The sequence below is a fragment of the Macrobrachium nipponense genome, chromosome 9, assembly GCF_015104395.2.
Source record: "Macrobrachium nipponense isolate FS-2020 chromosome 9, ASM1510439v2, whole genome shotgun sequence".
Lineage (NCBI taxonomy): Eukaryota > Metazoa > Arthropoda > Malacostraca > Decapoda > Palaemonidae > Macrobrachium > Macrobrachium nipponense.
The window spans coordinates 14547319-14570667 of record NC_061110.1 but is presented as its reverse complement, the minus strand read 5'-3'; the positions used below and the strand labels follow the sequence as shown (position 1 = coordinate 14570667).

The 23349-nt window shown below is 34.9% G+C and overlaps 2 protein-coding genes across 4 annotated transcripts in view; both read right to left on the bottom strand.

Moving 5' to 3' along the window:
* LOC135217855 (uncharacterized) overlaps positions 1-9462 on the bottom strand; it is a 56433-nt gene extending 46971 nt beyond the window's left edge. The window contains exon 1 of one of the 2 annotated variants that reach the window (XM_064253870.1): positions 9352-9462. The gene's annotated coding sequence lies outside the window, so the exon portion shown is untranslated. Of the gene's footprint in view, positions 1-9096 lie in introns of both variants that reach the window. The other variant, XM_064253868.1, reaches the window with a different exon arrangement.
* Positions 9463-18936: 9474 nt separating this feature from the next.
* Positions 18937-23349, bottom strand: part of LOC135218509 (uncharacterized) — a 24496-nt gene continuing 20083 nt past the window's right edge. For both annotated transcript variants that reach the window (XM_064254872.1, XM_064254874.1), the window contains exons 5-8: positions 22414-22544; positions 21683-21801; positions 21047-21183; positions 18937-20610 (exon numbers count right to left, since the gene is read on the bottom strand). In XM_064254872.1, the coding sequence (XP_064110942.1) occupies positions 20585-20610; positions 21047-21183; positions 21683-21801; positions 22414-22544 (413 nt within the window). In that variant the 3' untranslated portion in view covers positions 18937-20584. The remainder of the gene's footprint in view (positions 20611-21046; positions 21184-21682; positions 21802-22413; positions 22545-23349) is intronic.

Genomic DNA, 23349 nt, shown 5'->3' with positions numbered 1-23349 from the left:
TCCTATTCATCATCACACCAAGGTCTTTAACTAGGGTATTTTCTTCCAAGTCCCGTTTTTCATTTTCTTTTGATTGTATAATCGTTTGTTCTGCATTTTCTATCTTACTTTTTAGTCTATAACTTCTTTTATTCATCTTTTTCGCATCACGCGTTTAATAATAGTTTGGGGTTTTGCTTGAATATTTACTAGGGTTTTTTCTTGTCCAAGTCCTTCTTTTGTTTAATTTCTTTTTTGATTGTTATTAATCTTTTGTTCTAGCATTTTTCTTCTTTACTTTTTAGTTCTATAATCTTTCCATGCATTTTTTTTCTTTTGCAAGACCTTTTTTTCCACTTTCTGATTTTCTGGAACAAGATCCTACTTTCTCTTGGTGCGTGACTGAGGTTTTACTTTTCTTCTTCGATCTTATATTTTATCCCACTATTTTCTCTAATATTTTATATAATATCTCCGTATTTACCCTTATATCATCACTTACGAAAATGTTATCCCAATCTTTGTTTAATTCTTCATTTATTTCTGACCATTTATATTTTTACTATAGAAGTTATATTTTCCATATCCTTCCAACTTTTTCATTTCTTGCTTATCTCTGTTTTCACTTGCTTTGGAATGGACTGTTAAGTCTATGACATTTATGGTCTGAAATACTCACATTATAAACTATTATTTCTTTAACATAATTCACCTCGTTCACAAATACTAGGTCTAAAAGTATTTTCCTTTCTTGTTGGCAGGTGATTTATTTGTTGAATGTTGTATTCTAGTTAGCATATCTAATAGCTTTTCGAATTGCCTCTTATCTTCTGCACTACTGTTACTCTTTTTTATATGTATATATAACACAATCTCCTATTCGTTCTTTCCAGTCTACGAAAGGAAAGTTAAGTCTCCGGATAGGAGAAATAGTCCGTCCTTGTGATTTCTACATATATCATCCAATTTTTCTATTATTATGTCAAACTCTTTGGTCTTAGGGGGTCTATATATTACTATGTTCATTAATTTTTCAGATTCAAATCCTACCGCTATTAGTTCACATTCTGAGTTACTATATTTCTCATATATTTTTCCTTGTTTTTTTTCTTTCCCATATATTGTGGTTTACCCCTTCTATGGTTTTTTTTTATCTAATCTATAAGTTTGGAACCCTTTTATTGATCGTCATTCCCAGTCTCTTGAGAATACCAGGTTTCACTATATTCATTATATCTATTTTCTTTTCAATTTGGGTTAGTTCTTCAAGTACTCTATTTTTCTTTTTGAGTTAACTAGTAAACTAAACCCTGCACATTCATCACTATGATGGTTTGCGTGTTTTCTTCTCATTTATTATGGGTAATAATAAGGATTTTTCCCATGTTCTCTTTCCTGTTCTGGTATGTTGTTCTTTTCTTCATTTCCAGAAATTCTGACATTAAAAAATCCAACTTTTCCATAATATTTGATCTTCCTTCATCATAATTATTCATTTTGTGTCTGAATCTGCAATTTTCTCCGTATCTGCAATATCCTCTTGCATCATAGCTGACACTCCATATCGCGTTGATGGCTTGCTTTTTTCCTTCACCTGATATTCTTTGTTTCTCTCTTTATTTGTTTCTTTCTTATTTTGGATTTTATTATTTGATTGATTATTTATTTGATTTTGATTCATGGGTGCATATATTTACATTTTTGTCGAACTTACATCCTTTTCCTTCTTTTAGGTTTTTGCATATTTTTGGATGTCGATCTCTGCAATCATCCTCATAGCCATCTAGTATGCATATTTACCATAGATCTCATAGTTGTGACATACCTTGGGATGTTTGAGTAGTACATCTTTCTCTGAATCTGTAATTCCCTCTTTTCAAAAGGTTGCAGACTTTGTCTTTCTTGTCTATTTTTTCCTCTTTCCCATCATTGTGCAGATCTGGGTAGAGCCTCTTCGGGATTTTCTTTTGTGTTGTCATGTCGTAATTTATTTCTTCGTATGTATGCTGCTTGATTGCCTCATATGTAGTATCAATGAGTATCTCTGCATCCATACTTTTATCTTGTTCTTTGTTTTCCTTATTTTTTTCTGTCATTTCAGTTTTGTTTACTTCTCTTCCATTTTCCTCTTCTTCTTCTTCCTCTTCCTCTTCTTCTTCATCCTCAACTATTTGTACATTCAGTCTTGATTTAATAACATTGTCTATCCATGATAGACATGTTGAGCAAAATATTCTGGTATCCTTTCTCATATCTTGCATAACTTCTGCACATTGAGGATGCGTTGGAATGTTGCATGCAGAACATTTTCTGATCAGGTTTTGTGGATTAACTATACTACACCACACCTTACACAGCTTGCATGCTTTTGGCATTCTTTTTCCTATTGCATCAATTAAGGATATTCACAATGTTCACCTTATTCATTTTCTTTGTCGGAATATGTTGATTTATGTATATTTTCTTTATGAGTCTCTTGACCACTTGGATTTTATTTGGAACTTCTTCAATTATTTTCAAGATGTTTTCTGTTGATTTGTTCCAGTTTGAAGGATCATATCCTTCTAATATATCTATGAATGCTTTCTTATCTTTTTGGTTAGGGCTGTTGTTGATCTCATAAATGAGAAATGCCAGCTCTCTTCCTGCTACCTCATCGTATTGCGAATCTGCTAAACACTCTAAATTTCGCCATTTTTTTTCCACAGCTGGAACTTACTGCTATTTCTTGAATCTGCTAAACACTCTAAATTTCGCCATTTTTTTCCACAGTTGGAACTTACTGCCATCTTGATCTGATTTACAGTATTTCACTTGATAAACTAACTTAGTAGACGCTTTATACTACTCTTTTCACACTAATCTTATCACCGACAGTTCACGAACACTTCTAGATATTTATAAATTTTCAGACGTATGTTAAACGCGTGATATCTGTTGATTAATCAGACTGTGCACGGTAACGTCTCACCAAGCAAAATGGCACTAAGAGAGAGAGCAAGTTTAATCATCTATTGAATGATTATATAAATAAACATTGAGAGAGAGAGAGAGAGAGGAGAGCAAGAGCAGAGAGAGAGAGAGAGAGAGAGAGAGAGAGAGAGAGAGAGAGAGAGAAGACATTTGCACCAAGCTTAATCACCCATTGAATGATAGGGACAGAGAGAGAGAGAGAGAGAGAGAGAGAGAGAGAGAGAGAGAGAGAGAGAGAGAGAGAAGGGGGGAGGGAGAGAGAGAATTTGCAGTAAGTTTAATTATTCTCTGTAAAGTTATAGCAGTAAACAAAGAGTAAGAAACCTAGAGAGAGAGAGAGAGAGAGAGAGAGAGAGAGAGAGAGAGCAAGTTTTATCATCTATGGAATGATTATATAAATAAAAATTGAGAGAGTGAGAGAGCAAGTTTAATCATCTATTGAATGATTATATAAACATTGAGAGAGAGAGAGAGAGAGAGAGAGAGAGAGAGAGAGAGAGAGAGAGAGAATGCCATTGTAATCACCCGCTGGTCTTGTTTATTTGTGTACGCGACCATTCTCAGTGGTTTCCTCAACATAGGATAAATGAACCTTCCTCCAGCAAGAGATTTTAATCATTTTTTATCTTTTATTCAGTTACAAGGGCAATGCCCCACTAGGTAGATAAAGTCTGTATGCAACTCAACACTTTTTGACAGTATGGTGGCTTAATTTTTTTTTTCTTTTATTTTCTCGAAACTGATCATCAAAAAGGATAATGGATTTACTCAAACCTTTCAGAGAGAGAGGGAGAGAGAGAAGGGAAAAAATCGCTGCTTTTAATAATTAATTGAATAATTATAGAAATAAACATACATATATATATATATATATATATATATATATATATATATTATATAAATATATAAATATATTATATATATATATATATATATATATATATATTATATATATAATATATATATATATATAATATTATATAAATATATATATATATCTATATATATGTATATATACACTCTCTCTATATATATAAATATATACATATATATATATATATATATATATATATATATATATATATAGTATATAGTATTGTATATATGTATATATATATATATATATATATATTAGAAGAGAGAGAGAGAGAGAGAGAGAGAGAGAGAGAGAGAGAGAGAGAGAGAAGGAGAGAGAAAGGAAACATTCGCAGTGTTTTATAATTAATTGAATAGTTATAGAAATAACAGACATACATACATACAATATATATACATATATATATATATATATATATATATAAGAGAGGAGAGAGAGAGAGAGAGAGAGAGAGAGAGAGAGAGAGAGAGAAGAGGAGAAGGGAAAAAATTCGCTGCGTTTGATAATTGACTGAAAATTATAGAAATAAACATTTATATATATATAATATATATATAATATATATAGAGAGAGAGAGAGAGAGAGAGAGAGAGAGAGAGCGAGAGAGAGAGAGAGAGAGAGGAAGTAATAAGGATACATCTTTTATAATACATGCAATTGCATTTTAGAAGAAGAGACATCACGGCCCAGTATCAATATGTTGCATCTAAGAGCGAGTCATTAGTACAAGAGGAATGAAAGTCTTCCTCATTAACCACATCTCTCTCTCTCTCTCTCTCTCTCTCTCTCTCTCTCTCTCTCTCTCTGACCGTCCCACAGCGGCTACGTTCTAACTAGCGGGTCCATGGCGCCACAATCACCATTTGAGTCTTCTCATATAGCAGTTTGAGTTCTCTTGTCTCGGATCTCTCCACCATTATTTCTCGGTCTTCAAACGAACACACACACACATACACACACACACATACGTGTCTATATATATATATATATATATATATATATATATATATATATATATATATATATATATATATATATATATATATATATATATATATATATACAATAAAAGGAGCACATAAAAACACCAAAATATAAAGAAAGAAATACTATATTTCAGAGACTGCTGTCTCCCTCTTCGATGAATGAGAAAAGTTACAGAAAAGGTGGTATTCAAGCAAGAGACCCATCCACAGGTAAGCCAATTACGGTCACTCCCACTGATAATCCTCCTAAATTGGCTTACCTGTGGATGGATCTCTTGTTATCAATAATACCACCTTTTCTGTAACTTTTCTCATTCATCTACCTGAAGAGAGACAGCATGTCTCTGAAATATAGTATTCTCTCTATACTTTGGCGTTTTGATGGGCTTCTTTTATTAGGTGGAAATCTGTTGTAACAGAACATTTTTTACAGTCATTATATATATATATATATATATATATATATATATATATATATATATATATATATATATATATATGTATATTATATCGGGTTCCTGCAGACATTATTTTCATTAAGGAAGTATTAAAAGTGTCAGTAGGTCTTTCAGTGTTTCAACAACTGAGAGCGACAGTACTTTAGCAGTCTATTGTTGTTATTAGCAGTTAGTCTGGGACGATCTCCGAAAGCCCGTCGTGGAATATTCATCTCGTTCCGGATAGAATTCTATGATCCGAGGAAGGATCTTTAATAGATCGTGACCCCAAGGTAGTCCATTCTTAGATAATGAACCAATGCAAATATTAGTCCTAGATAATAACCCCGAGACTTGTTAGGGGTCATTATCTTTGATAAATCGGTGGGGATCTTTCCTATATAATGACCACTAAGTGGTCCAATCTTAAATAGAGAACCTATAGAAATATCAGTACTAGATAATGACCACCGGGCCTTGTTGCGGGTCACTATTTAGGAATCTTTGCGATGCAGTGACCCTCAAGTAAGTCCAATCTTAGATAGAGATCCCATACAAATATTAGTCCTAGACAGCGACATCCTAGCTTTGTTGGGGTTTCTATCTAAGGAAGGTCCATGGTGATCTTTACCAGATAGTGACCCCCAAGTAATCCATTCATAGATAAAGACCTTAAAGAAGTATCAGTCTCTAGATAAAGGCTATTAAGTAGGATACTAGCAGGATGTTTGTATGATACTCGTAGGGTATTAGTAGAATGCTCGTAGGATAGTTGGATACCCTTAGGGTGTTTGTAGAATATGAGTAGGATACTCGTTGGATATTTGTTGTATATTAGTAGGATACTTGTAGGATATTCGTAGGATATATTGTAATTACTTAAGTGATTCATTTTCAATCAAGAGAAAAATTATTGTTGGCCTCAACGAGGTACCTGAGAGTCCCTAGCTCTCTCCAAAGCACTTCTGATCACTATCAAAGTAAAATCCCTGTAGAAAATACTTAAAAACAAATATAAGAAAGTATGTCTTGTAGCTAGAGAATAAATGCTATCATCAGTAAGTTTTATGGTGGTTCATCCTTATTCCTTTGATTTCCGTTGCTCTCTCTTAATATGCGATATATCCCTATCCTAATGCTATTCTCCTTGCATTTTTATTTAAATCTATTTATCAATTTATTATCTCTTTCTGTATTTCCTTTTACCTCTTATTATTTCCATATTCTTTGGAAGCTTGAATTCAGGTCAGTGGCCCCTTTGGTGGGCTTGTTCCACATGAATAGGGTTCATCTTCTGAATAATAATATAATAATAATAATAATAATAATAATAATAATAATAATAATAATAATAATTTCGCACATAGGCTTTCTCTCTTGTTGAAGCATACTTACAGGCTTACTAACGCTTATAATACTTTCATGATAATAATAAAAACAGTAGGGAAAAACTCTCTATCGCGAGGGTATATATAATGTTCTAAAGGGTCCACAATAATAAAAAGTGTTAAGAGTCCGTGTATAATTTTTAAAACTTTACAAAAACTTTCGAACCCTTCCCTGGGTTCATCTTCAGTCCAAAAAAGATGAACCCAGGGAAGGGTTCAAAAGCTTTTTGCGAAGTTTTAAAAATTATACACGAACTCTTAACACTTTTTATTATTGTGGACCCTTTAGAACAATAATAACAGTGATGAGCCGAACAGAGGTACTACATGGTTGAATGTATAGGCTTAAAGCACACTGCCAAGGGTTTCTAAAGCCAGTAACAGTCTTTATCAGTCTACAGTATTGCAATTCTGCAGTTAACGATCGCCGAAATCCCTTGGAGTCAGAATCTGTGAGATGAAGAAAATTCATTTGAAAAAAAAAAAAAAAAAGTGTTAATTTGGCTTGTTATCTACACGTCACCTCCGTAGTGCTGGTACTAAGCACGGCGGAAGCTCCTTGGGACGCCGTGTTTAGTACTATAGTAGATTCACATCAACCGTGCATTTGACGTCTAGGCCAGTCCCTTACGACGCTACTGATTGCCTCTTCATAAGCCAATCACAGGGCTGGAAACTCTGACTCTCGAGAGCGTTCACATAAGCAGGATGCATGTTCCACCTCTCCTGAGGGATACTTTTGAAAGACGTATCCCTCAGGAGAGGTGGAACATAGATCCAACTCATGTGAACTCTCGAGAGAGAATGAGAGTTTCCAGCTCTGAGATTGGCTTATCAACAGCCAATCAGGAGCGTCGTAAGGAACTGGCCTAGACATCTGATACACGGGTGATGTGAATCTACTATAGTCAACAGTTACGTTACATCTTAGGTAATCAGATCATTTACGAAGTCATCTTTCAGAATATTGATGAACTTAATAATTAGCATCATTCACATGAAATATATATACATTTCTATATCGTGCGGCCGCCTACTTTACATTTACCATTCGGTGTTTAGTACTAGCACCTCGGAGCAGATCACGCGTAGATAACAAGGCAAAGTAGCACCAAAAAGAATCTAACCAGGTTAGCCTGGCAGGCATGTGCCGTGGGGGCTATGCAGGGGTGGGGGGATGTCGAACGACCCCACCCAAAAATTTCTGGAAGTCCATATTTTCTGTTAATTAACCAAAGTCAGTACTTTGAATATGAATAAAATCTAATCGGGTAGAAGTGCTTAGACCACATACCTAATTTTTCTTCTTATCATAACTAAAACTAACATTTTCAAATATTTCATCTTACATATACCTCTATATGCAATGATATTTGTAGAACAAAAGGTCCAATTTTGGGAAAAACGACCCCTGTACCCATAGAAAAAGAAAAACTGGGTACGGGCCACTCGTTGTATTTATGAGACTACGAAGATGCAACTGACTCACCCCAGACAACCCAACTGAGACGAAACAAAGTTTCGTCGCCTAACCTTCCCCGCACTTTTACAGAAAATTCATCCTTGCTTCCTAGAGGTAATATTTCCTCTGTTTACATAAGCAAGCATGATGCGTGACTGCTTCTGTAAACGTACATTAGTTATCGGCGACAGTAACTGCCCAGCTCTGAAATGTACATAAACGGCAGTTGGTAGGGTTTGCAAAGTTTCGAATGTCGTTCGAAACCGTATCGAATAAGATCGACTCTTCTTCAAAGCGGATGTTACAGACAAGGCCTATTAATTATGCAAAGAACATTCTTCATCGTAGAAAGCAAATTGTCTAACCGAACCTTCCATACTCTGGCGAACGCAAGATAACACTAAGCTGTTTGCAAGTTATACTGAAACTTTGTGGTTTCATTACTCTCATGAAGGTTTCATTTTGTGTTTCGGAAATCATGCGGTCTTCTCAAATGAAATGCAAACTTTAAAAATATGTGGTAATGAAGCATTTGCATAGTTAATTAAGTCTCTCTCGCTAGTACTGACAATAATAGGTTATAGGGTAGATTGGGAAGCGGCGCCCCCGCCCCCCCCCCCTTCTTAATGAAAAACTTGCTTTGCATGAAAGGTTATGGTGTTAAAGAAAATAAAAAATTTTCTTCTTAAACTTTAAAGAACTTTCCATTTATGTGTCATTGCTTCTGAACATAGCTTACTTTTATGTTTGAGTAAATATTGAATAAAAGATTTTTTTTACGTAATAGTTTTGTAGGAATTGTCCAGCTGGTAAAATGATTAAAAGTAAATGTAATTATTTGGATGTGCGGAAGAATTGGTTGCAAATATCTCTAAAATTCAGCAATTTAAAAATCAGACTAGCAAAGTATACGTGAAACATCCATAAACGTAGCTCATTCATGGGTCCAATAAAAACGGAGCATGCATACACCCATTAATTCCTTAGAACTTACTGTAATGAATCTGTATACCTTTCCTTGTTTCAACGCTCCAAAGTCTCAGACAATAAAAAAAACACCGTGTAACTTTTCAAAGAAAGGTCCTTGCGCAAAACAAGTTTCCCAAACTTATATGTTTCTTAAGTCTCACGCAAATTCACACTCCTTTTGATCACTTGATAATAATCAAACGTGAAGACCAACCAGCTCTCTGAGTGCGAACAATACCGAATACTATCTTCGCATTGCGTCAGTGCAACTGAAACTGACCGCTGGCAATGTTGTCTTAGCCGGTCGACCTCTGAACGTGAACTGATGGCGTCGTCGTCGTCTCGTCGTCACTCGTCACTCAAGACTTCTTCTTCTTCTTCCTTGCCTCGGTAGGACCAAGACAGCATCTAGTAGAGCGGGCTGATTGTTGTCGCCCCAACGCCCGCTGGATAAGGTCGAAGGCGGCGTTCTGAAGTGCGTGGACGAAAGCAAGGGGAAGGGAGCATTGTCGGCGAGCAAAATTTATCATTATTGATTAAATAAATAAATCGTGTAGTACTAGTCCCAATATTATATAGTTGGGTTTCGATTAAAGAACATAACGCTGTATCCTTTTTACGAAGTGGAGCAGGTCCGTTAAAAATCTTGAAGTGCCAATAGAGACAAAATTCTATAGTACCACAAAGCTTATGCATCGCGTATAAAATAATTTTCAGTCTGCTCTCTCTCTCTCTCTCTCTCTCTCTCTCTCTCTCTCTCTCTCTCTCTCTCTCTCTCTCTCTCTCTCTCTCTCTCTCTCTCTCTCTCTCTCTCTCAATATTTGAATGTGCCTTATTGACCAAATGGCTGTTCAATTCCTCAGTACATAAGAACTCCTTACATAAATCTTTGTTACTCTATTGCGCTGCAAGTTTTTGTTCCTTTCCCTGACAGTGGTTCTCAACCTGGGGGGCGCGCCCCCCTAGGGGGGCGTCAGCAATTTCCAAGGGAGGCGGGAGCCCTAGAGAAAAATGAATAAAAAAAATTCTTTAATTATATCAGTTATTCTCTTAACGAGTGAGGAACTAATATTCAGAAGTTTATGGAAAAATACAAAAGTATCGCCTTATAACGTTACTTTCCTAGAGTCTACTCGTTGGGCTTACAATGTTTTGTAATTATTGACCTCCCTCCCTATCCCTCGAAACCCCTCTTTCTCTCTCTTTTGTTCTAAGTCTGGGAGGGAATTTTACTCACATATGCAAGGGGGGCGTGGAAGGAAGGTTCGACTCTTAGAGGGGGCGTGGTCATATAAAGGTTGAGAACCACTGCTCTCACATAAGCGTCACTAATCATAATCTCTTCAATTCGTTAGTCCATTAATGGACATTTATACAGCACAACGAAAAACTGTTCCATTCATTACTTTCCACTTTGTGAATCTGCATTGCACAGCAACTCATTTCTGGTTAGGCTGTTTGGCTAGACTTAGGTCTGCACTCCATAACTAATAATTATTCCATTTCACTTGTTCTCCTGGCATGCATCTCTATTACTTATTAAATTCGTCTTGTCTAAACCTTATTTTACATTTTATTGATACTACCGGCATGCTTTTCGGACTTGGCTACACGGACTGAACTTGGTAATTGAGACTAGCGAATTCTCTACTCTTGATAAAGTAGTAACCATAGATTCTCAGTGGACTTTTAAAGCTTGACACACATCTGTCCTATTTCAGATTCCCTTAATTTGTATATAACCTAAAGTTGCTTTTGTTGTATTTCACGGAATGCAATGTAAAAAAAATAGCGATTCTCAGCAAATAATAGACTAAAAAAATCTAGACTCTGGAAGTACGTCTGCACTTCATGACAAAAATAAGATATTCTCATTCCTCCGTTTTCTACACCCCACATTTTCATTGCATTCCAGATAATTATTGCCCCACTCCACTGGGTTTATAGACGTATACCTGCATTGCGTAACAATTGATCGTTCCGGTTCTCCACAACTGCATCCGCATTGCATAACGTAACTGTTCCGTTCCTCCGGTTCTGTCCAGTGAATTCAAGTTCATTGATTTGTTTAGTGGCCGCTCTCGTAAGGAGCTCCGACGTTTGCTCAATATTGCGTGCAAATAAACCTAAATCGGTGAGGTCTAGCTAGCAAGTAATAGGAATGGTTGTGGATACTTTTGTTACGATTGCAAATTAATAAATAGTTAATTTGTTACTTAATAAAGCAATAAATAGAAAGATAAATAGATAAAGAGTTAATTGATAAATTAAAATTTATACGCTAAACCAGTTGGGCCTAGTGAGTTCAGCTGACTGGTATAAAATAAGAACGTTTGAGGTACTTGCGTTATATCAAAACAAGTAAGTAAATAATTGATTTGTTGATAGATAAGAAATAAATAAAATAAACGAATAAATAAATAATTTGTTTAAGTTATGATAACTTATATCTTATACCTGTTGGGTCTAGCAAGTGGAATTTGAAGGATACTTGTGTTATCATAGTAAGTTAATAAATAATGAGTTTGATAGTTAATTAAATAAATACAGAATTTATTCAATAAACCAAAATTTGTGCCCAATATCAGTTGTGTCTAGCACATGGAGTTGATCGGTATGTAATTTGAATGTTTGAGGATACTCGTGTCATCAAAGTAAGTTAATAAGTAATGAGTTTGGTAATCAATTAAGGAAATAGATAGATAAATTAATCAATTATCTAATAAATAAATAACGAAAGTGCTTTAGAAATGAAAATGTTTGACTTATACCGGTTGGGTCTAGCAATTAGAATTGATTAGTATGTAATTTAGGTGGTTGAGGATACTTGCGTTATAACGGTAAGTTAATCAATAATGAATTTGCTAATTAATTAAGAAAAAAAGATAAATAATTAAACTGAGAATTTTTTTAATAAATGAAAATCTATACCGTTTGGGTCTCGTAGGTTCAATTCTAGGGCTGAGAACTAGAAGGGCCAATGTCATAAAACCCTGTTTTCAGGAAAACGCATTTAAAATATTGCTTCCTTTATTAAAATTCAGGTAAGTACAGCAAACGAAAGTTTCTTTTGGGGGGTGATTGTTTAACTTATAACATTGGCCATTATAGCACTGAAACAGAGATAAATTTCTAGTTTAGTGATGGCCTTGACTGCAATCGGCCATTTTTTGACATTGGCCCTTTTAGCTCTCAGCCCTAGAATTGATCTGTACATTACTGGAACTCTTGAGGATATCTTTATTATGATAGTGACTTAATAAACAAATGAGTCAAGATATATATATATAAACAATACATGATCCGACCTTCAGCTTACTCAGCTGCGTGCTACAATCTGCGGTCAAATAGCCCATTGTTTCACCTACGAAAATTAGAATAAATACGTTATATTTTAATAAATAAATAATAAATATCCTATCCTAAAATTCCTGTATCTTTGAATCAACGCAAAACACCTTTTTCAGAACTTTTTAGGCTTTTCCACAGACCTTTCCTGCTCCCCCAACAAGAACAACAACAGCAACAACAACAACAAATAGTTTGTAGGCTTACTTCCCGAGTAAGCGAAAGTAGAAACAGAATAGAAAGCATTTTACTCAGCGTAAATGGGAGAAACTTCTCGTCGGCTTTCACAGCACTATTTTGGTGAATTCGTCTAAAATAGAAATGCAAATGAAATAAATATAAATGAAAGTTAATGAAAATAAAATAGTGAAAAAAAAGCTAGAAATAAATAAAAAAGTGAAAATGACTAACTTTAAATCTGATATTGAATTTGTGACAGATTCTAAACGTAACAAATTACAGACAGAAGTAGAATCACTTAACTCTTTATTCTCTAAGAGAGTAACAAAGGCATAGATAGTTCTTTAATTTTTCTTAATCTAATTTATTTTTATCAGATAATGAAACCAAAACGGCGATTTGGTCTTAAAAAAGATCACGTAATTATATTTAGGGAAGCAAAAAAGATTTTTAGCTTTTAGCTTACTCAGGGAGTAAGCCTACAAACTACTTTTTTGTTGTTATTGTTGTTGTTCTTGTTGTTGTTCTTGTTGGGGGGTGTAGGAAAGGTCTATGGAAGATCCTAAAATGCCAAAAAAAGGTGTTTTGTGTTGAGTTAAAGATACAGGAATTTTAGGATTGTATATTTATGATTTATCCATTTCAATGAAAATGTAAAAAATAAATTATGTGCATGTTAAACAACACAAAAAATCACTTCTAATAGAATATAGCATTTTTATTTTTATTTTCGTTAGTGAAACAACGCGCTATTTCGCCTTAGATTTTAGCACGTTTTAATTTACGTTAAAATTTAAGAATATAATGTTTATAACTTATACGTGAGGGGAAGACATTGCTTGTGTCCCGAATAAGCTGGAGGTCGGATCACGCCTTTGTTATTTAACTAATCTCTTTTTTATTGATTTTCTTTGATTTGGTACAACATTCTATAAAGCTTTCCTTTCTTAACCTACATTAGAAGTCAATAAATAAGTTAGTTGTATGAAGACACAAAGGTGTACCATCTCCGATTCATTTCTATTTTTTGAATTGCCTTTTATCTTATAATGAAACAAACAGTAATTTTCTCTTAGAAAAAACACAAGTACACAGAATCTATTTTTTCTTTAAAAAGCAAAAGTACATAGATTCAATTTTTTCTTTAAATAAAAAACACAAAAGTACACGGAATCTATTTTTTTAAACAAAAGTAGAGTCTACTTTTTTTTTAACAAACGTACACTGAATCTATTTTTTTATATAAAAACAAAAGTACACAACATTTAAAAAAAAAAAAGGCACACAGAATCTTTTTTTTAACCAAATTACACGTAATCTATTTCTTTATATTAAAATAAAAGTACACAGTATCAAATTTTTTTAAACAAAAGTACACATAATCTATTTTTCTCTAAAAACCAAAGTACACAGAATATTTTTTTCTAAAAACCAAAGTGAACAGAATATTTTTAAAAAAACAAGAATTCACTGAAATTTTTTTCTTAAAAAAAAACGAAAGTACGCATATTCTATATGAAAATAAAAGTACACAGAATCTATTTTTTAAAACAAAAGTACACAATTTATTTTCCTCTAAAAACAAAAGAACACAGAATATTTTTTTCTAAAAACCAAAGTACACAGAATATTTTTTCCAAAAAAAACAAGAGTACTTAGAAAATATTTTTTTCCTTAAAAAAAACAAAAGTACACAGAATATTATTTTATAAAAACCAAAGTACACAGAATATTTTTTCTAAAAAAACAAGAGTCCATAGATATTTTTTTCTCAAGAAAACAAAAGTACACAGAATATCTTTTTTAAAAAACCAAAGTACACAGAATATTTAAAAAAAAATAAAAGTACATAGAAAATAATTTTCTTTAAAAAAAAAACAAAAGTACATATATTCTATATTTTTCTTAAACACACACACACACGCACACACAAATAAATCTAAAAACATTTTTCTTTTAATGAAAAAAAGTACGCCAGTGCTGATTAAAAAAATGATTCACTCAAAGGCGAAGGCGATAGAAAGTGTGATCTTAACCTGGATACCTTCGATTAGAAACAGCTTATCTCAGGTAAAGGTGAAAAAAAGTCTTTCACCCATCACCTTAATTAAAAGTTTTAACCCTTATAATATATATATATATATATATATATATATATATATATATATATATATATATATATATATATATATATATATATATATATATAAACTACAAATAACCTTTAATATCCAACTGCCTCTGCCTTGGCAATCATGTATTTTCATATATGTTAACCGACGGGGAATTTTGTAGTTGATAATAATTTCGTCGTCTCGTGGGCTCGAACCATGCTAGAACGAGAACTCGTGACTGCAGTGACACGCCTTCAACCACACGGTCGTGTGGTTTAAGGCGCGTCACTGCAGTCCTCAGTTCTCGTTCTATTATAGTTCGAGCCCAAGAAACGACGAATTTATTATCAACTAAAAAATTCCCCTTCGGTTGACATAATAATACTTCCGGGAAAATAATAGGTAGTAACAAATTGCAACTAAGGAAAGACAAGATCATCGGAAAGAACTATCTTTCTGCTACTATAATACTACTTTAAAGGAAAGGCAAGACTGTTAGAAACAGCCTGCCATGCATGGGCACAGGGACTTCCAAAGTCACCTCGGAATTCTCCAAGGAGACCGAAAACAGGAGACTGGGAATAAAAAGGCCAAGGATCAAAAACAGAAATGAAAACTCAAAATAACGTGGAGGAAGAAAACTTAAAACGCTGATGGGGATACTATGGTAAACGGCAAAATAGGGTAAACTAAAGATAATTAATCTAAACCAAAACAAAAAAGAAAAGCGCAAAGTTCTAAAAGAACTATTTTTCTACTACTATAGAGTAAAGGCAAGACCATTAGAAAGAACTATTCTTCTACTACTATAATACTGCTATTATAGAGGAAAGACAAGACTAACAGAAAGAACTGTCTTTCTACTACTATAATACTACTTCTATAAAATAAGGCAAGACCATCAGCAAGAATCATATTTCTGCTATTATATTACTACTATAAAGGAAAGGCAAGACCATCAGAAGGAACTATATTACCGCTACTATAATGCTATTATAGAGGAAAGGCAAGGTATCAGAAAGAACTATATTTTTGTCCCTATAATGCTATTATAGAGGAAAGGCAAGGTATCAGAAAGAACTATATTTCTGTCACTATAATGCTATTATAGAGGAAAGGCAAGGTATCAGAAAGAACTACCTTTCTACTGCAATATACTACTACTATAAATGAAAGACAAGACCATCAGAAAGAACTATATTTCTGCTACTATATAATAAAGGGAAGACCGTTAGAAAGAACTATTTACTACTAAAGAGGAAAGGCAAGACCATTAGAAAGAACTATATTTTTACTACTATAATACTACAGTAGTAGACGTTGTAGTCTGGGAAGATCTAAGTGCAAAGGATGGCTAAAATAAAAAAAAAAACATAAAAGATGCAAAATGAGCTAATTAAGTGATGGCGAATTCAATGTACCCAAAGAAGAAGACTCCTGCTGAAGACCAGGCAAGGTAAACAACATTCGCTGCCAATGACATATTCATTGTTTATTTACTTAATGAATTTCCTTCACCATTATCATTAGCTTTCTCGTCAGCTTTCCTTCTTTCCATCTCTCTTTTTTTCTTTGTTTCTCTCTCTCTCTCTCTCTCTCTCTCTCTCTCTCTCTCTCTCTCTCTTATTTTTTGTTTGTATGGTGTTTTTACGTTGCATGAAACCAGTGGTTATTCAGCAACGGGACCAACGGCTTTACGAACCGCGTCGAGAGTGAACTTCTATCACCAGAAATACACATCTCTCACTCCTCAATGGAATGGCCGAGAATCGAACCCGCGATCACCGAGGTGGGACGCAAACACCATACCGACCACGCCACTAAGGCACTTTTTTTTTTTTCTCTCTCTCTCTCTCTCTCTCTCTCTCTCTCTCTTTTATCCCTGGCCTTTATAGGGTCCTCAGCAGTTTGGTGATAGTACCGTCAGTGAACCTCTCGTGGGGCGCTGTAGGTATTACCGTAAGGGCGTTTGAGGCGTTCCCTAGGCCGCTAGCTGCGCCCACTTTTTAGCCTTTTTACTTGACCTCCGTTCCCACTTCCTTTCTCTATTGTTGCTGTCCAACTCCCTAACTGATATATCTTTGTGCTGGATAACACGAGTTAAATTCTGAAGCACTGTTATTATTATTTTTTTTTTGCTCTATCACAGTCCTCTAATTCGACTGGGTGGTATTTATAGTGTGGGGTTCCGGGTTGCATCCTGCCTCCCTAGGAGTCCATCACTTTTCTTATTATATGCGCCGTTTCTAGGATCACACTCTTCTGCATGAGGCCCGGAGCTACTTCAGCCTCTAGTTTTTCTAGATTCCTTTTCAGGGATCTTGGGATCGTGCCTAGTGCTCCTATGATTATGGGTACGATTTCCACTGACATATCCCATATCCTTCTTATTTCTATTTTCAGATCTTGATACTTATCCATTGTTTCTCTCTCTTTCTCTTCAACTCTGGTGTCCCATGGTATTGCGACATCAATGAGTGATACTTTCTTCTTGACTTTGTCAATCAACGTCACGTCTGGTCTATTTGCACGTATCACCCTATCTGTTCTGATACCATAGTCCCAGAGGATATTTGCCTGATCGTTTTCTATCATTCCCTCAGGTTGGTGCTCGTACCACTTATTACTGCAAGGTAGCTGATGTTTCTTGCACAAGCTCCAGTGGAGGGCTTTTGCCACTGAATCATGCCTCTTTTTGTACTGGTTCTGTGCAAGTGCCGGGTATTCGCTTGCTATGTGGTTTATGGTTTCATTTTTCGTATTGCACTTCCTACATATGGGAGAGATGTTATTTCCGTCTATCGTTCTTTAGACATATCTGGTTCTTAGGGCCTGATTTTGTGCCGCTGTTATCATTCCTTCAGTTTCCTTCTTTAGCTCTCCCCTCTGTAGCCATTGCCATGTGTCATCTGGCCACTTCTTTAGTCTGTCTCATGTATTGTCCGTGCATTGGTTTGTTGTGCCAGTCCTCTGTTCTGTTTGTCATTCTCCTGTCTCTGTATATTTCTGGGTCTTCGTCTACTTTTATTAGTCCTTCTTCCCATGCACTCTTTAGCCACTCGTCTTCACTGGTTTTCAGATATTGCCCCAGTGCCCTGTTCTCGATGTTGACGCAGTCCTCTATACTTAGTAGTCCTCTCCCTCCTTCCTTTCGTGTTATGTATAGTCTGTCCGTATTTGCTCTTGGGTGTAGTGCTTTGTGTATTGTCATATGTTTCCTGGTTTTCTGATCTATGCTGTGGAGTTCTGCCTTCGTCCATTCCACTATTCCTGCGCTGTATCTGATTACTGGCACTGCCCATGTGTTTATGGCTTTTATTATTATTATTATTATTATTATTATTATTATTATTATTATTATTATTATTATTATTATTATTATTATTCAAGTAGATTGAAGGAAAAACTTAATCAGACGAAAGATGTCTATTTTTAAATATGAAATATTCAGAACCTCATTAATTACCATAGCTATTGTTTGCCATTTTCTATTTGTCCACTTTCCTTTCTTTTCCCCATACACTAATCTCTTGACTTTTTCATTCCCCCCCTTCTTAAAACTTATTCTATTCCTTCTTCGTCTCCTTCCTCGTCTTCTTCTTCTTCCATTAACTACCAAAAGGCCATTAAGAAAAGACACGGGCTTACTTTTATGATGCCAACGGCCGAATTATTCCTAAGCTAATGAGGAAAATTGTAAAAAGAACTGCCTCGCTCTGCATAGTGATTAAAAGCTCCTTAAGGTGAGAGACTCTGGCCTCTTCACCTCACTCTGCTGTTTTGTGTATATATTATATATATATATATATATATATATATATATATATATTATATATGTGTGTATGTGTGTGTGTGTGCGTGTGTGTGTGTCTTATATATATATATATATATATATATATATATATATATATATATATATATATATATATATATATATATATATATATATATATATATTATATATATATATATGTATAGTATATATATATATATATATATATATATATATATATTTATTATATATAGTATGTTATATATATATAGTATATATATATATATATATATATATATATATATATATACACATATATATATGCATTAAAGAAACTTACCTTCAGTCTTAAGTTGGATAATAATAATAATAATAATAATAATAATAATAATAATAATAATAATAATAATAATAATAATAATAATAATAAGTGGATAATAAAAGACTGAAGGAAATAATCTCTTTTTTTATTGTTTTCCCCCACGAGTAAAGATCTTCTTTGAGTAGAATAATGTACTTTCCCAAAATAACTAAACCCAAAATATGTCTATAAAATTGAAGTAAAGAGTTATTTTTATTCATGAGTAATGACACAGGTTGTTTTTTTCCAGTGAAATTGCTGTGTTACTCTGTCAAAGAAGGTCAATGACCCAAGAATTGTGATGACCTATTTATATAATTTTTTTGCTTACTCGGGGAGTAAGCCTACAAACTACTTTGATGTTGTTGTTGTTGTTCCTCTTGTTGTTGTTGTTCTCGCTGTTGTTGTTCTTGTTGGGGAGGTAGGAAAGCCCTATGGAAAAGCCTAAAATGGTCTGATAAAGGTGTTTCACGTTGAGTTAAAGTTATAGGAATTTAAGGATAGGATATTTATGATTTTTTTATTAGAATGAAAATGTAAAAGTAAATAATGTGCATGCTAAACAGTACAGAACCATTATTTCTAATAAGATATAAAGCGTTAATAATTTTAATTTTCTTTGGTGAAACAAAGCGCTATTTGACCATAGATTTTAGCACGTGCCTGAGTAAGCTGGAGGTTGGATTATGCCTTGTTTGCATTAGAATTAATCTATTTCATTATCCTTGAAGAATGGAAATGGCCCATGTAAAAATTACTGTAATCATTTGCACTGAAGAGATAGGATAATCTAAGTATTGCATTATAATTGATTGTCTATTTATGCAAATGTAATAGACTATTACAGCTCTGAAGAATACAAAAGACCTATTCATGAACTTCTAATAGATCTTCCAATCACAGGAAAAATTTAATGAAATATCTTAAAATAATTTTTTTTGCAATTTTGCATATCAAACAACTGCAAATTTATCAAAAGAGGAGACAAATTAAGCTTGCATTGAAATACCACTGCGATTATTTGTTTCAGAATCAAATTCTTTACTAAGTTTTGCTTTTTCAAAGGTCAATTCCTACAGAGCTTCAGTAGCGTCGTTCTAATAACTCTTACTTTCCAGTGTTAAAAGAACTTACTTTCAGCAAATGACAACAAATTATACAGCAGATAAAACTTTAACTTAATTTTTGTTCCAGGTTTATAAGAATAAAAAAAAAAAATAGTATACGTCATGGTAAACGCTCTACAGCAAACCTCGATACAACAGATTTAACAGCACTTTTCTGCTATTGGTAAAACCATGGAAAATGTAAAGAAAACTAAAATAAATTATTTTCTGTTACAATTGAAAAAAAACGAAAGGAAATGCAATTAGATCACAGTTGGATACAGCTAAAGAAAGTCAATAAATTTTGCCTTTTTTTAAATTACAGCAAAGATCAACAGACACAGTGACATACAGCAGATGCAGATTTAACTCAGTGCATAGTAGTTTTACACCAAAGAATATTTTTATGCATCAACAATCGGGGATCCAATAATGTTTTCAAAACATCTCCATAGCAGTTCCATTATCATCCAGTTGTTGATGCCAATTCCGTGCTTCCAAACCCTCTGGTCCTTAGAGATAATTTTTGGGGGCTGGGGAGGGGATAGACGGTGTTTGTGTAGGGGTAAGGGAAGGGGTACTTTTTTATGTCGGGTTTCTTTTCTTACAGGGGGTGGAGGAGCCATCCTTCTTTACAGGTGCCGGCCGAAATTGTAGGCTGTGGAGAAAAGAAAGACGAATGAATTGATTTATCATAATGACTGACATCATTCAGTTCACCATTCAAAAAATAAAATGAGCATGTAGACAATCCTTGATTTTCTGGATTGTTTCCTTGTCTCGAATCCCACCTACGCCCACTGGTCTTAAGATGATTAGATTTTATTATATCTCTCTTGAACATTTAGAATCAACCTTTATCTTGAAGCGACAGACTGAAATCTCACCAATAACTGACGGAATTGATTCCATCATTTCGAGACTGAACCTTCACTGGGAATTACTATAGACTGATTCTTGACTTGGAGATCTTAGACTGAAATTCTTTCTCGAAATGACAGACTGTTCTTCCACTTGTGATGAAGAAAAATGAATCTTTGAACTCTTCCTCGAAATGACAGAGTGCTGGATGATGAAGAGAGATGAATCTTTACCTTGGATTGTGAGACTGAATCCTGCCGCCACCTGGTTTCCGTCGGCTGCATCCGAAATGAAGGTGAACGTGTAGTCCTGTGGGACGCCATACGTATACTCTCCTCCGCTGAACTTAGACATGTCGGCATCGCACCATCTGTACGAAGAGAAGAATAATAGCTTTTATTTTTATCTGTAGCTCCTTGGCTACACAATGGAAGGAGCTACACAATGGCAATGCATGATACTGCATTTGGGGCAGAGCAGAATCCCGAAAATGTTAACAGAAGTGGCCGTTTTTCGTCTTCGTCCATAGACCAGTTCTCAGGCTATTGTGGCCTTTGGTGTATTTAAGGTTGCTGGCATTATTACTACACACTTGCAGACAGGATATTTTTTGATAGTTACGTAAAGGCTAAGCTGTAAAACTTTAGTATATATTCTATTCTGCTAAAATTAAATTAATGTTTGGAGTTTTAGAGGCATGTAGGAGGCTCAGAATAATAATAATATGAAAATTAAGCATAGGCTTTTACTACAAGCTTCATGAACTCAAATTCAAATGAGGAGGGTGGGGTACGTGCCCTCCATGTCCCCCCCCCCCCACCGTGCCCCCCTCCACCCCCGCAGTTACGCCTCTGCCCATGAGGACTTACATATCCTTGTTCCCGTTGAGGTTGACCTCCATACGATCAAAGGCGCAGTTGTTCAAAGCTTTGATGTTAGACCCAGCGGCGAAGTCATAGACGAAGTAGCCCCACTGGCTCAGACGTACCTGAATGCAGATGAAAAAAAAAATCAATCTCAATACTTTCTGCTGGAAAAATAACAAAGTTGAAAATCCAGCAGTATTAGGCAATCATGTCAGAGAAAATACCACGTTACCCTTCATATTTGCAGGGCTATATAAAAGGATTATAGATTAGCACACTCCTATATTTGCTCACCAGAAATCCTGGTGGGCAGTCACTCAGCTCAACATATCATCAGTAACCTTATTTGATACGATGTTTATCTTTTTTTTTCTTTAAGGATTTTAACGTCTCTATTCTTTTAAGGTAACTGCAACTTTTAAGGTAACTGCCAACTTCAGATCTAACCTAACCTGGCGGTGGATCGAGATTCAAGGATTATAATCACATGAAGTACAATCGGTTAAACGAGTAATATTGTCTTCATGGTCGAAGTGAATGAAAGTAGTTGTAAAACCCAAGGCTCATATACAGCATTATACCGAGAACCACCAAATGAGAGATCTATTTTCGGTGTCCTTGATTATACGCTGTTCAGAAAACTCGCTTGCGCCGCAGAAACTTCGCTGCAGTTTTTACTTGTCATCCCTTCATGACAGTGATGACAAAATCAAGGAAGCACAAAGAATACTCACGTGGACTTTCAATGTACAAGTGCAGCCATCCGGGTAATTCTTACCCTGATCCCAACCAGGAGACTTCCACTCAATTATGTCCATAAAGTTGGTATTACCGATGGTATATTCCGCATTGCACAGGCCACACTCTGCAGGGAGGATGACACAGGTCAAGATTAGAAATACGCTGAATGAGGCCTTTCCAAAGCAAGCTCGTCTCCTGGCAACTTTTATCTCCTTGGAACCCAGCCCCGCATTGGTTGATACCCTTGGCTTGAGTCTAAAGGCGGCCATACACGTACGCGACTGGCATGGGGTTTGTCCTGCCGGGATTAGCGCGAGCTCCAGTCCTCTTGGGTATTGCCCATACACGCAGAGGACTTGCTCTACGCATATTTTGAGAGGGCAGAGCTAATATGCAGTGGCCGTGTTCCTTTCAGTCCTGTAGTGTCCTGATATGGTGAGTGTTTTTAAATCATGGCACCAAGTAAAAGGAAGATAAGTGCAATAATGATAATAGCACTCCTGCAAGACGAATACGAGCATGAAATATGCAAGAAAAATTGTAAAGTATGGGTGAAACCATGGCTAATAAAGAGAGGTTTTACCATATGACTTAAATGAAAGAATTAAAGGAAAATAACCCGGAAGATTATAGAAGTGATTTAAGAATGACTGATGATGGTTGGGGTGTTCCTAATTTTTATTGCTGCTTCAGGTACAGTAATTGGGTAACGGAATCCATTCATATAGTTTAGGAGGACCTCTGAATATACAATATGCTTTTCAGCTTTTTCATTTTATTTAACCAACGCAAAGTTTTACCGGCATTTCAGAATCTCTCTCTCTCTCTCTCTCTCTCTCTCTCTCTCTCTCTCTCTCTCTCTCTCTCTCTCTCTCTCTCTCTCTCTCTCTCTCTCTCTCTCTCTCTCAAGGTGATATGGAATGCATCAT